Source organism: Chionomys nivalis, chromosome 16, assembly GCF_950005125.1.
Source record: "Chionomys nivalis chromosome 16, mChiNiv1.1, whole genome shotgun sequence".
Taxonomy (NCBI): domain Eukaryota; kingdom Metazoa; phylum Chordata; class Mammalia; order Rodentia; family Cricetidae; genus Chionomys; species Chionomys nivalis.
The window spans coordinates 5,783,379-5,802,243 of record NC_080101.1 but is presented as its reverse complement, the minus strand read 5'-3'; the positions used below and the strand labels follow the sequence as shown (position 1 = coordinate 5,802,243).

The 18,865-nt window shown below is 45.6% G+C and overlaps 1 protein-coding gene across 1 annotated transcript in view; it reads left to right on the top strand.

The window, feature by feature from the left end:
* Positions 1-17,324, top strand: part of Rad54b (RAD54 homolog B) — a 71,612-nt gene extending 54,288 nt beyond the window's left edge. The window contains exons 10-15 of the mRNA XM_057790785.1: positions 7,410-7,694; positions 10,845-11,020; positions 11,393-11,654; positions 14,248-14,314; positions 14,484-14,684; positions 17,082-17,324. Coding sequence (XP_057646768.1) covers positions 7,410-7,694; positions 10,845-11,020; positions 11,393-11,654; positions 14,248-14,314; positions 14,484-14,684; positions 17,082-17,302 — 1,212 coding nt within the window. The 3' untranslated portion in view covers positions 17,303-17,324. The remainder of the gene's footprint in view (positions 1-7,409; positions 7,695-10,844; positions 11,021-11,392; positions 11,655-14,247; positions 14,315-14,483; positions 14,685-17,081) is intronic.
* Positions 17,325-18,865: the final 1,541 nt, after the last annotated feature.

The following is an 18,865-nucleotide window of genomic DNA, read 5'->3' as shown; positions in this document are numbered from 1 at the left end:
TCATGGGTTGTCTGATCTTACACAGGATTTAAAGATAAATGCCCATGACAACAGGTGTTGAGATTGCCAGCAGTAGGGTTCCCAATCACCACTAGACCCAACCTCCCATTTGGGCTATGGTATTCTACCAACCCTTTGGCTAAAACAGTACACACAGGTACCTGCTCCTACAATAGGGCAGTCTCTTGATTTAAATTCGCTCTGTCGCAGACTCTTCAGTAGCGCGCAGAGCCTAAAACTGCCATTACCTTTTCCTTGCCCTGCAGCTACGCTGCGTTCTCGGGCAGCCCTGTGGGGTCTGTGCTCCAGCTTGTCTCAGCTCCAGCACTTGTTGCTTTGCTGATACTCTTAGCACTGCTGTGGCATCCGCCAGGCTAGGCACCGACTGCTGAGGCAATGTGCCTTCCACCACAGCCACCTAGCAAAGCTCTGCTCCAGCTGCCTTTCTGCCCCAGCTGCATTCGTTCTGGGTCCAGACTGGTGCATGGAGTGGAGCAGAACTCAGGAAAGCAGGCTTGCTGCTCTGAAGGGACCCCACTTAAATTATCTTATAGGGAATTTGGACGTTGTCAGTCTCTCTGGCTACTTCCTGCTGAGCGGGGACGTTGCATTCTTAAGGGTATTTACTGCAATTTACTGCCATTTTCCAGCTGCGCTTGGACGCAGGTAACGGCAGCGACTGGGGAGAGGTGGAGACTCTACCTCCCCCACCGAGCTGGAAGGTGGAGGCTGAAAGACCCTCAGAGAGTGTCTTCCTGCTGAGGAGACCCTTCCCCAAGGAACAGCGAGACCACCAGTGGCTGCAGTCAGCAAGAGGTTTATTCAGATACACGGGTACCCGGGGCGACAAGTCTCTCGGAAGACTTGCGCGCCACATGGTTGGGGCAGGGGGTTTTTATAGGGTTGGGGAGCAAAAAGCACGGCTACAGAAGCGAGATGCCTGGTTACAGGGTTCTGATTGGGTCATACAAATGTGGCAAGGCTTAGGCTGAGTTTGAGCTGAGGACAAGCTCCCCATTCCATGGAAATCAGATAAGTCGCTGAGTGGGCACAGTCTACCCGGGGTGCTTTCTGTTCCTCCTGACCACAGATATCCTGTTTTGGCGGGCTTGCCTGCTTTAGAATTGACCCTTTTCAGCCCTTCTGCTACTATGAGGAACTGGCCTTCCAAGTGGCGTTACAAATGCTAGCAGTTTGGGTGATATACCCGGGGTGAGGGTCTTTCAGAGGCGTGGCAGCGCAGAACAGCCCTGGTTGGGCTGCACTTCTATGTGGGAGTGGCCTAGCGTTCTGTGGGAGTGGCCTAGCGTTCTGTGGGAGTGGCCTAGCGTTCTGGCCTTGTTGGTCCTCAAGGCAGGTCCTGGGTGTTTGCAGCTTCGCAGACCCTCAGCGCTGCTTGGCCTTGGAGCTGCCTGGAGCTCCTTGGCCTTGGAGCCGCAGCTGCTCACTCTCCACTGCAAACTCAGGAGGTCTCGGTAATTCAAACCACATGAATCTAACTCCCTTCCTTAGCGTACCTTGTTCTGCAGCAAAATTCAGATCTCTACCAAGCTTGATCCAGGATGACACATTAAGATTGCCAGAGACGGCAAACCAAGGAACAATTGTGTCACATTCAGTCAAAAATCTTTCCAATGTGCTCCTTAACAGCTCGTTAAGAGCCAGAAAAATCAGGTGTGATGTTGAAGCGCCCATTCTAAAATCCCATTCTTTTATTTTCACTTTAAACCATCCACTTTGGTTGTGGCTCTCACTTTGATCCGTCTGCTATAGTCGCGGCCCTATTACCCCCACTCTCCCTTCTACCGGTGAGAGCGGAAAACCCGCTTTTTTCGCGGATCCCCAGCCTTTACCTGAGGATTATCTGGTGCACCCCCTGACTGCAGCAAGTTCTGGGCTCCACGGAGAGAGGTTTGGCACCACTTGTCTTGTCCCCGTCCAGGCCACCAACTGTTGCGTCCACCCTCGTCCAGCAAGGAGGACGCGCAACACCGGAGCTCTTCTCACTGCAGTTTTATTCAGGACCTTTTGACAATTGTAAAATCTCTCTCCCTCTCTCTCTCCTCTCTCGGGCAAACCTCTCCCAGCCCTTAAGTAGGCCTGGGCTGCCAACCCCAGATTGCCAGGTGGGCACTGCCCATAGGTCCACGCATATGCAAGCAGCTGACAGTCATTGCATGATAATAGCATAAGTCAGGCTTTAGCCATAGGAGTTGATTATCACAGAGAGCACTCGCTTTCGGGATCACGGAGGGCGGGAGCCAGCACCATCAGGTGCGACTCCACGCAGCTCTCTACATTGCCATCAGGTGTGGCTTCACGCAGCTCGCTACAACGCATGTGAGTGCATACACACACACACACACACTCACACACTTTCTCTCCCCCACATTCTGCCAGATGTAATGGCGCATGCCTTTAATCCCAGCATTCAGGGAGGCAGAGGCAGGAGGATTGCTGTGAGTTTGAGGCAGTTCTGGTCCACATAGTGAATCCAGGATAGCCAGGGCTACATTGTGATATCCTGTGTCCAATAAACTACACCCCAGTGCTCCCCACCCCACCTCCTCCAATGCACAACACTAAACCCTACTTTGTTTATTGTTTGTGTGTTTTTGGTGAAAGTCTCCTGTAGCCCAGGCTGACTTTGACCTGATCCACCAAACACAGTTTTATCTGATGTGAAGTGGATTAAACCGAGGGCTTCTTATATGCTAGGAAGCAGTTTAAAAATTGATCAGCATCTCCAGTGCCACATCTTGTTCTAGAGAAGTTAAATTATAAAGGTAATCTGTCAGCATATATTTTATTAAGCATTTTACACAATTCAGAATTAGTGTAAAATAATGACTTATGCGAATATTTAATAATTGCATGGAAAATGTTCATGGTCTAGATTATAAGAATAGTGTTAGTTACTTATTGACCTAATGTGTTTGTTTTTGAGACAGGATTTTTTTTATCTAGGCCAGACTGGCTTGGGATTCACTGTCTAGACCAGGTTGTCCATCTGCTGGGTCTATTAAGAGCTGGGATCAAAGGCAAGTGCCACCACACCCAGCCTAATATAACACACACTTTAAACACTGCAAGTGGATCAAAGGTTAAGAGGTACACACTGGAGGATCCAAGATGAGCCAGAACGAATCTCCCCTCTTTGCACCAAGCTTCATTCCAGTAGCTTGAGGTTTTCCTGTGTTATGTGCAGCATGCATGCTTCAGCACGTGTGTGCTCAGAGGACGCGTTCAGGAGCTCTTGTCTTCCATCCTGTGGACGATGGGTTCCTGGGATTATACACGAGTCAGTGTTCTTTACCTGCTGAGCTATCTCACCAGCTCAAAGTAGTTGTTTCTGCTTGATTAAAATAGACTTTAGATTTCTGATAGTTCTGTATAGAGCTATAGTTTCTATCTTTTCTTTAAAAGCTTTATTATATTTGTAACAAAATTTAAACTCTTAAAATGTAAGGAGAGTATTTATATATGGGAATAAATATTTATATGAGGGAAATTTTTAAATTTCTCTGTCAAGTTTTTGTATGCTCAAAGGATTCTATAGAGAATTTAAGCATATATTTTATTAATATTATGTTTTGACTTAAAATATACATTTATGTAATGAACAGTGTATAATAATTTTGAAAGTTTCAACAGTTTCCTGTGCTAGTAAATTAAATTCATTTATTCTTTCAGAATTTCATAACCTGCATACAATGTATTTCATTCATATCTCTACACATGGTTGCCCTGCCAATCCCGTGTGGATTGATGGCCCCACGCCCTTCTCTGAGTCCATGAGCACAGCCCTTACGTGTTCTCCGCAGCACAGCCGGGGCTCGGATCCCCTCCCACAGACCATGAGCACAGCCCTTACGTGTTCTCCGCAGCACAGCTGCTGTGAGCCCGTGGAGTCCATGGGTGCAGTGGCCCTGTCAGGCCCAGAAGACACTGGCTCGCTCTGCTGTCCCCACCTCAAGCTGACAGTCCTTCTCCCTGGTCTTGTGAGAAGTTCCCTAAGCCTTGCTGATGATTTTAAAGATGTGTGTCATACAACTGTCATATGAAGGCTTATTTTCAGAGTAGGGTTTCCATGGTGTCAGTAACCAAGCAATGATAATGATATATTCTATGTCACACACACACATGAGCATAATTGTCCTAAACAGGGTATAAAGCTCCCTTTCATAAGCCTAGAGTGATGGAGGAAGGTCATTGGCTAATAAAGAAACTGCCTTGGCCCATTTGATTGGCCAGCCTTTAGGTGGGTGGAGTAAACAAAACAGAATTCTGGGAGAAAGAAGCCGAGTGAGTGAGTCGCCATGATTCTCCCACTCCAGACAGACGCAGGTTAAGATCTTCCCTGGTAAGCCAACTCGTTGTGCTACACAGAATATTAGAAATGGGTTAGATCAATATGTAAGAGCTAGCCAATAAGAGGCTGGAACTAATGGGCCAGGCAGTGATTAAAAGAATACAGTTTCCGTGTAATTATTTCGGGGCATAAGCTAGCCATGCGGGCGGCCGGGTGCCGGGGACGCAGCCCTGCCGCTCTTCGCCACTCTGTTGTAATAGGAGCGGCAGGGCTGCGTCCCCGGCACCCAGCCGCCCGCATGGCTAGCTTATGCCCCGAAATAATTACACGGAAACTGTATTCTTTTAATCACTGCCTGGCCCATTAGTTCCAGCCTCTTATTGGCTAGCTCTTACATATTGATCTAACCCATTTCTAATATTCTGTGTAGTACCACGAGCTGGCTTACCAGGAAAGATCTTAACCTGCGTCTGTCTGGAGTGGGCGAATCATGGCGACTCCCTGACTCGGCTTCTTTCTCCCAGCATTCTGTCTGTTTACTCCACCCACCTAATTTTCTGTCCTATTAAAGTGGCCAAGGCAGTTTCTTTATTACTTAACCAATGAAACAACAGATAGAAAGATGACCCACCTCCATCACTAGAGTATGTAAGAGAGCCTGGTATCATCTTTATGAGATGTCTCCTCATGAGTTGTTGGTCAAAGGTGTCTGGAAATCCCCCCAAATATTGGTTATTGCTATTGCTCTTGGTTGTCCATCAGAACTTGATGTTAAGACTCTATGCCTAGGTTAAGACCACACTCTTTGATCACAGGACATGGAGAAATGGAGTTGTCCCTCACCAGGAAGCTTTCCTTATACTGAAAGGTTCAGTGCAGACTCCTGGGAAAGGAAGAGTCAAAAGTCTTATTTGCAGTGAGTCCTGTGGCTACAGTAACAGCTGGTGTGCAGGATCTCACGGACGCAGGAGCAGCATAGACCGGGCAGCAGTAACCGGGTGCTTGCTGATGTAAGGCCTGTTCTACAGGAGGAAATACATGCCTGGCATTGTAAATGGGGCCAAGAGCCTCTCCGTGGGAGCTCAGAGGCTCCAAGTGTTATTCTGCTAAGTGAACATAGTATCTAACTTTCTTCTGTTCTTTTTTCTTTTCCTTTTTTTTCTTTTAATTGATTTTATTGAGCTCTACATTTTTCTCTGCTCCCCTCCCTGCCTCTCCCCTTCCCTTCAACCTTCTCTCATGGTCCCCATGCTCCCAATTTACTCAGGAGATCTTGTCTTTTTCTACTTCGCCTGTAGATTAGATCTATCTATGTCTCTCTTAGGGTCCTCTTTACTGTCTAGGTTCTCTGGGATTGTGATTTATAGGCTGGTTTTCTTTGCTTTATGTTTAAAAACCACTTATGAGTGAGTACCTTTCTTCTGCTCTTATCTTTATACCGTAGATTAGTACAGCTCCCAAACCTCAGAGAAGTTTATTTGTACAGTGGCTAGTAATTGACACAGAGACTCACAGCTGGTGACAGGTCAAAGAACACATGTCTGTGGAGTGCTCAGTCACAAATGGGACATTTATATCACACAGCCCCTGCAAGGCTCAAGAACTGTTGCAGAAGAGAGAATGGGAAGAGCGTGGGAGCCAGAGGCCAGAGCGGATCAGAGCAAAACACTGTTGTGCCAGTGGCTACAGCAGCCTTGGTTTTTGTCCAAGATCAGTTCAGTCAGATTCCATTATGGAGGGGCCCATGAGCCTCCACTCCTAACTGAGAAGCTAATGACAGTTGGTGGCTTCTGGGAGAGGGACAGTCAGTTTCCTTTAAGAATGTGGCCTCTGGCAAGTCCACGATGCTCCAGTAGATGCCCCACACCAATGAGTATGTGGTGGAAAACTGGAGTTGGTGGGTGGCTTAGCCACTGTTCTGTTGCTATGAAGCACACTATGACCATCACAGTTTGTTTGTTTGTTTATTTATTATGTATACAATATTCTGTCTGTGTGTATGCCTGCAGTCCAGAAGAGGGCACCAGACCTCATTACAGATGGTTGTGAGCCACCATGTGGTTGCTGGGAATTGAACTCAGGACCTTTGGAAGAGCTGGCAGTGCTCTTAACCTCTGAGCCATCTCTCCAGCCCTGACCATGGCAGTTCTTATAAAAGAAAACATTTAACTGGGGGCTGCCTTACAGTTTCAGAGGCTTAGTCATTATCATCATATCAAGGAGCATGGCATCAGGCATGACAGTCATGGTCCTGGAGAAGATGAGAGCTGCATCCTTATCCGCAGGTGGGAGGGGGAGGAGAAAGGGGGGGAGGACAGAGACAGAGAGACAGAAAGAGGACAGAGAAAGACAGAGAAAGAGAGAGAGAGAGTCAGAAAGAGAGAGAGAGAGACAGACAGACACTGGGCCTAGTGTGGACTTTTGAAACCTCAAAGCTGATCCCCGTGACCATTTCTTCCAATAAGGCCACACCTCCTAACCCTTTTAATCCTTTCAAATAGTACCGCCCCCAGGCCTTCAGTGACCACTCTTATTCCAACCTCCACAGTGGTTTATAAAAAACGTTTAAGAAGTTGGGAGGTGTGAGGACTTGGGGTTCATCTGGGAGGAGATGGAGGGAGGAGTAGGGGAAGAATATGATAAAAATACACTGTATGTGTATGTGAAAGTCTCAAAGAATTAATAAAAGGTATATATTTTTGAAAGATTGTGATGGGTTTTTGCTTGGTTTCCTCCGGGGCTAGGAATTAAACAGAGGGCCCTGCGTATATTCTGCTATTGATTAGACTACCACCATGGTGGCTGCGCTTTCTGTCCCATTCCTGCATTTCATTTCTGGGGGAGGATGGTCCCATGTGGCTTGTAATAATATCAGCACTCTGGAGGTAGGGCGGGAAGACTGTGCTATGCGGTGAGTCTCAGGCTAGCCTGAGCTATGTAGTAGACTTTGTCTCAAAAGCCACTCCTTTCTCCCCATAAAATGTGATAGAAATAGTAATCTGGTTTAACATTATACAATATTTATTGCTCACTTTAACCATAACAACAGGCATTTTTTTGCATACCACTTTTTAAGTCTGCTCTTTTTTTTCCACAGGAAGAAAAAGAGTTAGGAGAGAGAAGAGCAGCTGAACTCACTGGCCTCACTGGCCTTTTTATCCTCAGAAGAACTCAGGAAGTCATCAATAAGTACCTTCCCCCTAAGATAGAGAGCGTAGTCTTTTGCCGCCCAGGGGCACTGCAGCTTGAACTCTACCGGGAGCTGCTGAGCTCTCAGTCCATCAGGTTCTGTCTCCAAGGACTGTCGGAAAATCACCTCGTCTGCATAGGGGCCCTAAAGAAACTGTGCAACCACCCTTGCCTTTTGTTCCGCCCTGCGAAGGTATGTCGTATGTACGGATGAGGGCGTTGTGGCGTGGGAGTGCCAGGAGGCCGACTGTGCTCAGCCCTGGCGTTTGTGAAGGTTTCATATGCTCAGTGGCTGCTCCTGTGTGGTTCTGTTGTAGAATGTCTCAGCCTTTGCCACGGTCTCGCCTTTCGTTGGTTTTGTGCGATACTAACAAATACTGAACTTACCATTGAAATAATTTATTTTTCTTTTTATAAAAGTTAGACATGACTTTTGCATAAAATTTGGAAAATTCAGAAAATTCACAAAAAGAAAATAAACAAAATTGGTATGGTGCGCACACCTGTAATACCCACAATGTGGGAGGCAGAGGCAGGAGGATTGCTTTGATTTTGGGATCAGCCTGGGCTACAGAGTAAGACTCTATTGCAGAACATAAACAAAACAAAGATAATGTTATACTCTCCATCCTGAGAAAACCACATTTTGGTATTATTAATAGTACTAGCTGATAGTTATTAATACCAAGAATAAAGTACTTTTTTGGTTTTATTTTGTTTATTTTTCATAAGCTATTTGGAATAAATGCTTACTGTCTTCCCTTTTCTGTTATGGGGAGTTTTCTTGCTGTTTAGCCAAGGCTGGCGTTGTATCTGAGGCCCCAGTGACTCTCCTGCTTCAGCGGGCCGGAATGGCTGCTTTTGCTGGCATTGTATCCCAGGCCCTAGTGATTCTCCCACTTCAGCCGGCACAGTGGCTGCTGTTTAGCCAAGGCTGGCATTGTATCCGAGACCCTAGTGACTCTCCCGCTTCAGCCGGCGGAATGGCCAGGCCCAGAAGCTCCTGCTACTGTGCTCAGCTCCCGTCCCTATTCCAGGATGATCAGGGCTGCACAGAGAAGAAGAAAACAGGCACTCAGAGATATTTATGTATAATCTTATTCTAGAACATTTCCCAGATTAGATTCCTTTTATAGGTGTGAGTTTGGATGATGATGTTGTTGAGCCAACTGTTTGCATATTTAATGACTGTAAGGCAGTCTGCAGCATGGCAAGGATTTCTGAGAGTAGGGCTGGTTCCTTACAGTTATACCGGTAGTTCTTTTGCTCTGAGAGCATCTTCTGCAGCTCAGGTTGGCCTTGATTTCATAGGTAGCTGAGCAGGACCCTAGATCCTGGCTCTGATTGCCTTTGTGTCCCAGCAGCTGGATGAGGGCATGCACCACTGCTCCCTGCTCTTCCTTTGGAACTTTGGCAAATTTGGGACTTAAGTTGTATCTGTGAGCATTGGTTTTCTTATCTGGAATGCGGAGCTAATAATTAACTCATTGTGACATTTTAACAAGAAATTATAGGAAGAACCTAGCAGAATGCCTGGTTAAAGAAGTTGTACAGTAATCACTAATGATATTCCCATCTCACCCGGGAAAACTTTTATTCAGTTCTTTATACAGTAAACTCAAAATATGTTCCCCAGTAAAAACCTTTCTAAACAATACTTTGGGCACTATCTTATATATGAGGTCATTAATTATATACTTAAAAAATGGAGTGTTCTGACAGAATTTTCCATGTTTATCTTATGGGGGTCCTATTTCCTTAATTTGTCATAGAAGTGAGCTTTAGGTAATTCTGCAGAATGCTGGATTATAATGATTTATTAAGCAAATTTTAAGAAATAGATTCTATATACAGTGGTAAACATGAAATCGTTTGGGCCTGATGCCCAGGGAAGAATAGAAGCCAAAAACTTTTCCTTAAAAGGAAGAACTTATGATGGCTTAGAATATATTACTTAATTTAGAAAGTTTTTGCATATTCTGTGTGTGTGTGTGTGGTATATAAATGTGTGTGTCTACCCCATATAAATTTTTTTATGATGTAACCATATTCAAATATTTAAACTAAACCCTGGGTCAAGACCTCTTCAGATTATAGGCATCTTATGTAGATCTAACCTGATATAAGTTCTTCAAGTAGTATAGATATTCAATCAGATGACTTGACCTAAGTATATTTTGGGCGCATAGTCAAATTACAATTAAATATATGCCCAGAAAGATTTGTCTAGTACAAATATTAGGGATATAGCATGCATGGGCATAAGGGGAGTTAGACGTGTGTAGCAATTACTCAGTGAAATAAGGTCCAGGATGGACCAGTGTGGGAAAAGGACTGGAAAGGCCTGGCAGCCACACCTTTAGTCTCTGGTTCTGTCTACTTAGGGAGTTGCAGGTAGACCAGTCTGTAAGCTGAGACCCCGAGAGAAGAAAGGGCTCAGAGTCAGCACACGGCCTTCTGTAGAATTGCCATAACAGCAGAGGGAGGAAGCTTTCCAGGCAGACAGAGGTGCGGTGTGAACACGGTTTCAGAGGAAGGGGGAAGACACCTGCTGCCCCTGAGCATTTAGCCTAAAGGGGATTGTCATTGAGTCACTTTTATCTCGTCTTGTGTGTTTCTGTGCCAACCAGACATTTTTAGGGAAGAATTTCAGAGGTGCTTGGAATAAAGTAACCAGAGTCTATTAGTAAAATAGGGGTCCTGGGTTCAATATCAGCATATTCCCCACCCCAAATCCTGGGATTATAAGTAAAATGTATTATAAGATAAAATTTAAAATTTTAGCTTATTGATGACATCATTCTTTTCCTTCCTTCCTTCCTTCCTTCCTTCCTTCCTTCCTTCCTTCCTTCTTTTCCTTCTTTTCTTTTCTTTTTTAGTTTTTTTAAGGCAGGGTTTCTCTGTAGCTTTGGTGCTTGTCCTGGAACTAGCTCTTGCAGACCAGGCTGAACTCCAACTCACAGAGATCTGCCTGTCTCTGCCTCCCGAGTGCTGGGATTAAAGGTATGTGCCCTCACTGCCAGGTGACATCATTGCTCTTATGAAGAAACTGATATGATTCATGGCTCAGGCAACTGTTGTGCTTGTTTGAGTTTGTCATCTGGGAGATGCTGTGAGCCACCTACAAATCAAGGGAAAACGTGATAGGGAGGGAAGCGGACAGTGATAGGGAGTAAGAATTGATAGGAGGGGTCAGGGTTTGGGAAGGGCCAAGAACTCTGCGGGAGGCATGGCTGCTTCCAAAATGGTAATTGTGACCTGGAAAGATTGACCTCATGGTTAGCTAGGCTACCTCCTTAATAAAACAGCAGCCACGAGCCAGTGTTAACTCCCATTTGAACAGGGTAAAGAATGTAGCTCAAGCAGTGAAGAAAATGAAGAGAGGAACCTATGCCAAGGCTTGCTGACCGTGTTCCCGGCCGGCTATGACCCTCTCCAGTTCTCTGAGAACGAGTCTGGGAAACTGCAGGTGCTGGTGAAGCTCCTGGGGGCCATCCATGAACTCTGTCCCACTGAGAAGTAAGTCCTGCACCCAGCTCCCGTGTCACTGTCACTGTGCCCTGCCTCTGCAGTCTTGCGTTGGGTAACTTGGTTTACTTTTGCCAGTTGCCTTCTCACGTGTAGGTGAGACCTAGGGTTCTGTGTACCCATACCCTGAGCTCCTTCCTTCCAAGGAGCCTCCGCAGGTTTTAAGGCAGGGGCTAGGGAGATGGCTCATGGTTAAGAGTACATCCTGCACACAACTCGGTGGCTAACAGTTGCTCCTAACTCTGCCTGCCATTGCTGCTCCTTCTGTCATATTGGTGTTGCTATTTTCCTTTAACTCAAAAACAAAAGAACAAAATACTGCCTTAAAATGTTATGTAATGACGTTTTGTTTTTGGTTGACAGAGTGGTTTTGGTGTCCAACTACAGACAAACCCTGAATATTCTAGAAGATGTATGCAGGCGTCATGGATATGCTTGTGCAAGGCTTGATGGCCAGACACCAGTGTCTCAAAGGCAGCAGATTGTTGATAGTTTCAACAGTAAATACTCTACTGATTTTATTTTTTTATTAAGTTCCAAAGCTGGTGGTGTGGGACTTAATCTTATTGGAGGATCTCACTTAATTCTCTATGATATTGACTGGAACCCAGCTACTGACATCCAGGTAGGAATGTTTATACATTCAGTTGACACTGTGAATGCCTAGGAAATCAAGTGATGCGTAAATAGTTGTTGGGTATGGGGCTCTTGTTTTGTGGCAGGCTCCCTGCTGAGTGTTCTCCGTTTGCCATCTCCTTAATCCTCACAACATCTCCACGTGTGCATGTATGTAGCCCATGTTTTATGTATGTGAAGAAATGGAAGCTTGTTATTATAAGCTGAGAGTTCACAACCAGGCTTCATGTCACACTGTGCAGCAGGCTTGCAGGGTGTTCGTGACCCTTGGACCATTTGTGTAGACTGCAGTAAGTCTGCAGCATGAACTTAGGAAACTGAAGAAGACCAAGGTTTTCCTCAGTATACAGTCTACTTTCATGTATTTTGAGGTTTTCGGCATATAGATTTTTCTCCTAGTTGGTATTTTCATCATGGGATGCTAAGACAGCCCTGAGTTTGGATTTACTAGACTTCAGAGGGTTGATGAGGAAGCTTACTCACAGTTACTGTTTTACAAGAACACGAAGATCAACAAATGCATGGGAGTCCACGAGGGACCAGACACAAGCTCCGCACGTCCCTCCTGGCAGAGCTGTCTGAACGGCACTGATGAGCATGGAGGTTTGCCGTTCAGGGTCTTTGCTGGGAGTTGGTTCTGTGGACGTGGAAGTGCCTCCAGGACGGTCTGATGGATTTATTCAGCCCCTCCAGAGTCAGTCAGAAGTGTGATATTTCATACAAGGGAAGTTGAAGGATGTTTGGAGAAATGAAAACTGCACTGACTACAGATTTAAGTTTCAGCAGGAGAGAAAAGAGTTGAGGGAAAGGGAATAACCCTGACTTCAGGATCCAGGCTGCCTGTCACAGAGAAAACAGGCATTTTCTTGGTTCTTTAAGTGGCCTCTGATTTGTTGATGTTGGGGGTGATACTCTTTGAAATCTTACCTCACAAATTAAGGGATTTTTTTTTTGTAAGCTTTAGATCAACAGACAGTTTGTGGTAGAGATTGATGGCTGAGCTTGCCGACGTTGTCCTGTGCCTGGTGAGGGTGAGGGACAGCCACACGCTTCATTGTTAGTGAGAGGAATGCAGCAGCAGGCGTCATGGTCTAAGGACATGAGGGCCTAGATCTCTTGTCCCCATGCGTGTTGCTGTCACTCTTCAGTGAGAGCCATTTTTAGGGGCGTGCAGAAGGTTAAACACCAGCCCTTTACTGCACAGTGTCATTGTCAGCACCTAAAGCCCAAAGTGGTCGCAGATGCCCTTTGGGATTTGCAAGGGTGAATTATTAGTCGCCTAGTCCCGCTGTGCCCAGGCTGTACTTGGTTCTTTGCATCTTGGCTGCCATGTTTTCTCAGGATACCCGTCTCACTGCTGCATGGTACTCCTGTAGCTACTTCACATGCCTCCATGCAAGCTCAACCTCCCTCGCTGAGCCCAGGGCGAAGATGTACAGAGGGCCAGTGCATGCAATGGTGTGTGTGTGTGCAGGCCGGAGGACAGTGCATGCAATGGTGTGTGTGCAGGCTGGAGGACAGTGCATGCGATGGTGTGTGTGCAGGCCGGAGGACAGTGCATGCGATGGTGTGTGTGCAGGCTGGAGGACAGTGCATGCGATGGTGTGTGTGCAGGCCGGAGGACAGTGCATGCGATGGTGTGTGTGCAGGCCGGAGGACAGTGCATGCGATGGTGTGTGTGCAGGCTGGAGGACAGTGCATGCGATGGTGTGTGTGCAGGCTGGAGGACAGTGCATGCGATGGTGTGTGTGCAGGCCGGAGGACAGTGCATGCGATGGTGTGTGTGTGTGCAGGCCGGAGGACAGTGCATGCAATGGTGTGTGTGCAGGCTGGAGGACAGTGCATGCGATGGTGTGTGTGCAGGCCGGAGGACAGTGCATGCGATGGTGTGTGTGCAGGCCGGAGGACAGTGCATGCGATGGTGTGTGTGCAGGCCGGAGGACAGTGCATGCGATGGTGTGTGTGCAGGCCGGAGGACAGTGCATGCGATGGTGTGTGTGCAGGCCGGAGGACAGTGCATGCAATGGTGTGTGTGCAGGCTGGAGGACAGTGCATGCGATGGTGTGTGTGCAGGCCGGAGGACAGTGCATGCGATGGTGTGTGTGCAGGCTGGAGGACAGTGCATGCGATGGTGTGTGTGTGTGCAGGCCGGAGGACAGTGCATGCGATGGTGTGTGTGCAGGCTGGAGGACAGTGCATGCGATGGTGTGTGTGCAGGCCGGAGGACAGTGCATGCGATTGTGTGTGTGCAGGCTGGAGGACAGTGCATGCATGCAATGGTGTGTGTGCAGGTCGGAGGACAGTGCATGCAATGGTGTGTGTGCAGGCCGGAGGACAGTGCATGCATGCAATGGTATGTGTGCAGGCCAGAGGACAGCTGCAGGAGCTGTTCTCCCTTACACTGTAGGTTCTGGGTCTCAAACTGGGATTGTCAAGCTGGTGCTTTTACCTGTTGAACAATTTGCTGGCATCCTATTTTTTTTTTTTTTTGAGCTTTAGTGAAATTCAGAATTTCCTATGGTACATATAATCCTGAAAATTGCTCATGTGCAAGGGCCATCAGTTTCTGCTGTTTTGTCTAGGCTATGTCCAGAGTATGGAGAGATGGCCAGAAACACCGTGTGCATATTTACAGACTCCTGACTACAGGTAAAGATCTTTCATGTGACAAAATGTACCTCCTTAGAGTTTTTCTTTTATTAGCTTGTGCTTCAGTCTCTGGAATGTATTCTTTCGTCAGATAGTAAGTAGTAGATGTGTTTTACCCAACACCAACAATAGATGCCAGAAAGGAACCTAATGGATGTTTGCTCCCCAGGTACAATCGAGGAAAAGATCTACCAAAGGCAGATCAGTAAGCAAGGCCTCTCGGGGGCAGTTGTCGACCTGACCAGGTCATCTGAACACATCCAGTTCTCGGTAGAGGAGCTTAAAGACTTGTTCACGCTACACGAGGATTCACCATGTGTGACCCATGACCTGCTTGGCTGCGAGTGCGGAGGCGGAAAGGATCCCACTGGTGAGTTGTGTTGGTTTCCTCACGCAGCCAGATTGTCTCTGGAAACCTTTAAGGTTTCCTGTCTCTGGGGCTGGGGGGCGGGTGCTAGAGAAGTGTTCAATAGAACTTTGTTCTCTTGCTTTCATCTCTGACTCTGTTGTGAAGAAATTAACTTATGTAGGCAAATATGCCTGGTAGGGTGGCTTCAGAGTAAGGAAAACGTTTTACATTTTATTACAATGCCATAAAAATCCTGTGCTTAGTGGAATTACCTATTGTTTGTTTAAGTCATGTAAGATTTGTTTATAACAGGGCCAGACTTTAAGAGGTGCTCTGAAGAAGCGGCCGTACTCCTCATACTCCTCATATCCCTCAGTTATAATTCAATTATAATGATATATATTTATTAGGAGGTAGATTATTTTACTGTTTTAGGTTTTGAGACAGGGTCTTACTATGTAGCTCTGGCTGATCTGAAGTTTGTTATGTAGACCAGGCTGACCTTTATCTTCCAGGGATCCTCCTGCTTTAGGGGTAGATTTAAAACTTCAGATAAATGTTTTCATTGTTCTCTTTATGGACATTTGATCCTATTATGTACTTTTTTCCTTTTTGTTTTATTTCATAAAACCTTTTCTTTCTTTTTTTTTTAAAAAAAAAGTCAAGTTCTTGTTGTATAGCCTGGGGTAACCTCAGATTCTCCTTATAGCCCAGGCTAACCTGGAATGTAACATCTTCTGGCCCCAATCTTCCAAGTGCTAAGGTTATAGGTGTGCACCGCCATGTCTGTCTTTTCCTGGTATTTGTTTGCTTATTTATATTTGTTATGGTAGTTAGGGATTCACCCCAGGACCTCATGGATGCTAGGAAAGCTTCTCTTTCTGAGCTAGATTAATAACCTTTTTAGTTTTTATTCTGAAGTGTCATCTCACTAAGTTGCCAAGGCTAGCCTTGAACTTGCAATTCTGTCTCAGCTTCCCAAGTGATATTATAGACTTGATCTACTAGGCTTGGTTTTCTGTTTTAATGTATTTAATGTAATGCTCTTTTTCTCTTTTTTTCAGTTGAACTCTTGGCTTAATTCTTTCTTCCTTCCTTCCTTTCTTTCTTTCTTCCTTCCTTCCTTCCTTCCTTCCTTCCTTCCTTCCTTCCTTCCTTCCTTTCTTTCTTTCTTTCTTTCTTTCTTTCCTCTCTCTCTCCCCCTCCCTCACCCCCCCCCACTGTCCTGGAACTCTCTCTGTAGACCAGGCTGTCCTAGAATTCAGAGATCCTCCTGCCTCTGCCTCCGGAGTGCTTGGATAAAGTTGTATGCCACCACCGCTCATGTTGCCCGGCATGACTTACTGACTTTCAAACTTATTTTCTAAAATGATTTTTAACCCTTTAAATTTTCTTCTGTGCCAAACCCCATAAATTTAATGTGTAGTCTTCTCATTATCCAGTTTGACATATTTCATATTACCTATTGTTATTTCTTCTTTACTCATGATTTATTTTAAAATATTTTTTCAGTCCTAAACACTGTACACATGAGCAGTACTAAGTGGACTCAGCAGGTTGTGTGTGTGTACGACAGTAGTTATCATAGAAAAGGCGTAAGTTTCCAGGGCACGAGTGGGGCGAGAGCCGTTGGAGGTGTGCAAATGACGTAAATACGATAAACTCACTGTAAGTTTTTAGAAATAGCAATATGCTGGGTGAAGGTGGGTCCCTTCCCCTCAGCTGGGTTATCCTCTATTATATGAAAATATCATAGTTTACCTGCCATACTACAGTGTGTAATTAGTTATAGACTTTTACCTACACACTGTTTTCATACAGTCAAGTGTGTGTGTCAGGGAACTTTATCAGTGTCCCTGGGCGGCTCACGGCTATCTGTCATCCCAGCTGTAGGGTGCCCACGTGCAGATCCACAAACCATGTAATAAGAAAGAATACAAAATCCTTAAAGACTCTTACTTGATGAGTTCCTCAGCAGTTTTCATGACCGTTTTCATAGCAAGCCATTTTTCAGTCTCTTAGTATGCTTGCTGCTGCCAAACATTTATGAATAAGCTCTGGCCCAGATTTGCTTTTGCAAACTTGTCTGACCTCTCAGAATTGGTTTACTTATTGGTGCTAGAGACAGAACCAAGGACCTTATGCACCCAAGACCAGGGCTCACAAGTGACTCCATCTTTGACTCTCTCCCATAGGGCTTAGATAACGGACTGTGGACTGACAAGCCTTTCTTTGTGACATTATTCATTTGGTGTGTGTCAGAGGCTGGGTACTCATTGAGTGCACAGTAATTGCCTATCAGTGTTTGTAAACAGGGTGACTGTTTTAGCTGACTGTGTGGTCGGATGTAACATCAGATGACTCACTGTACGGTGGGCACATGCTGTCCTAAGGCGTCTCATTGTTCCCTTATTTCAGATGATGCACTGGACGCCCCTGTCACCTCCAGACAGTGTCAGCTCGGCCCTCAGCACCAGAAGTCCCGCTCCCTGAGACCTTTGTCCATGTCGCAGCTGAAGCAGTGGCAGCATTTTTCTGGAGACAATTTAAATCTTACAGACCCATTTCTGGAAAGAATAAGGGAAAATGCATCATTCTTTTTCCAGAATGTAACCAACCAAGCTCCTGCCATGCAATGAAGGACTACTTTGTAACGTTCCTTTGCTCCCCTTAAAATTTAATAAAATTTTGAAAGTTAGCAAAATTATTTGAATTATAATATTTGAATTATAACAGTGAACTTTGTTTCAAATATGCCAATTTCCTTCAGTGTTGACAGTGAGACGTTGGTGATGCGCTGTCCCATCCATCCATGGTCAGTCTGGGATTGGTGCACTTCCCCGGGCACACTTTCCACCATGTTTGGGGTCTGTGTAGTTCATTAGCACATTGCTGATGGGGTTTAGGGGTTTTTTGCTGTTTAATTTTTGTGGTTCTTTGTGTATCCTGGACACGCACTGCCTGCTGACAGGTTGGCAAAGATTCCCTCCTACAGGCTGTCTCTTCTCTCTGAAGATGGTGTCCTCTGCTGCGCATGCGGGCTTTGTCATTGTTGGTGCTTTTACAAATGGAGACTAAGGAAGGGAAGGCGCGAGAGGAATGGGAGTCTAGGAATGGGAGTGGGCCATAGAACTAGGAAAAGTGCGTGCGCGGTAGAGCCCAGCAGGGCTGTAGACCTGGAAAATGCGCTCCTGAGGGAGCTGAGCTCGTGTGGTGCCCTAGAGCTGCGAAACGCGCATGCCAGGGAGCAGCTGCTTCCGTTGTTGGTGCTCACAGCGTTTCCTGGGAAGGAAGCTCCCGCCCATGCCCCGGTTATGAAGGGTCTGTGCTCTCCTCTAGCAGTTTACAAACTTCAGGTCCTGATCTTGAATAGATTTTATGCGTGGAAACCCAGTTTCCCCAGCACCATTGCTAAAACATCTTGTCTTTTCTCTGCAGTTTTGATAGTTTTACCAAAGAATTGGAAAGCTGTAACTACAGGTTTATTTCTGGGTCTGATCTTCAGTCTGGTCCACCATGGTTCTGTTGTTTTTACTGTGGTTGTGTAATACGCTTTGAGATCATTTATTTTGGTGAGGACAGCTTTAGTTATTTGGGGCCCTTTGTGCTTCTAGATATACTGAGATTCTTTCTCCTGGTTCTGTGAAGCATGTCATTGGATTTTAATGAGATTTCATTTAATCTGCAGATTGCTTTAGGTAATATAAGCATTTTTACAATATTAATTCTACCAACACATGGGCTGCCTTTCCGTCTTCTAGTATGCTCTTCAATTTAATTTTTCAGTGTCTTGAAGAAGCCCGAGCTAATGGGCCAATCAGTTTATAACTAATGTAGACTTCTGTGTGATTTCTTTGGGGCTGAACGGCTGTAGGACCGGGTGGGACAGAAACTCCAACAAGAGAAGATGGATGCCCAACGGTACAGAAAAACTTTGGGTGACTGTCCAGGCAGTGAGATGTCTTTTTCTCAATTCTAGAATTTTGGAAGTTGCTGACAATGTACTTCCTGTTTACTTAGGTAATATCATATCCTTCTGAAGTCTTTGATGGAGTTGAAGAATTTATAGTTATAGTTTTCATTAGTTATGATAAAAGATAAAGTATATATAAATATTGTAACTGTAATTCTTGTTTGAAACCTGTTTTGTTGTATGTAATTTTACTATGTTAAAGTTAAAACCTTCCTTTTTATTTAAACAG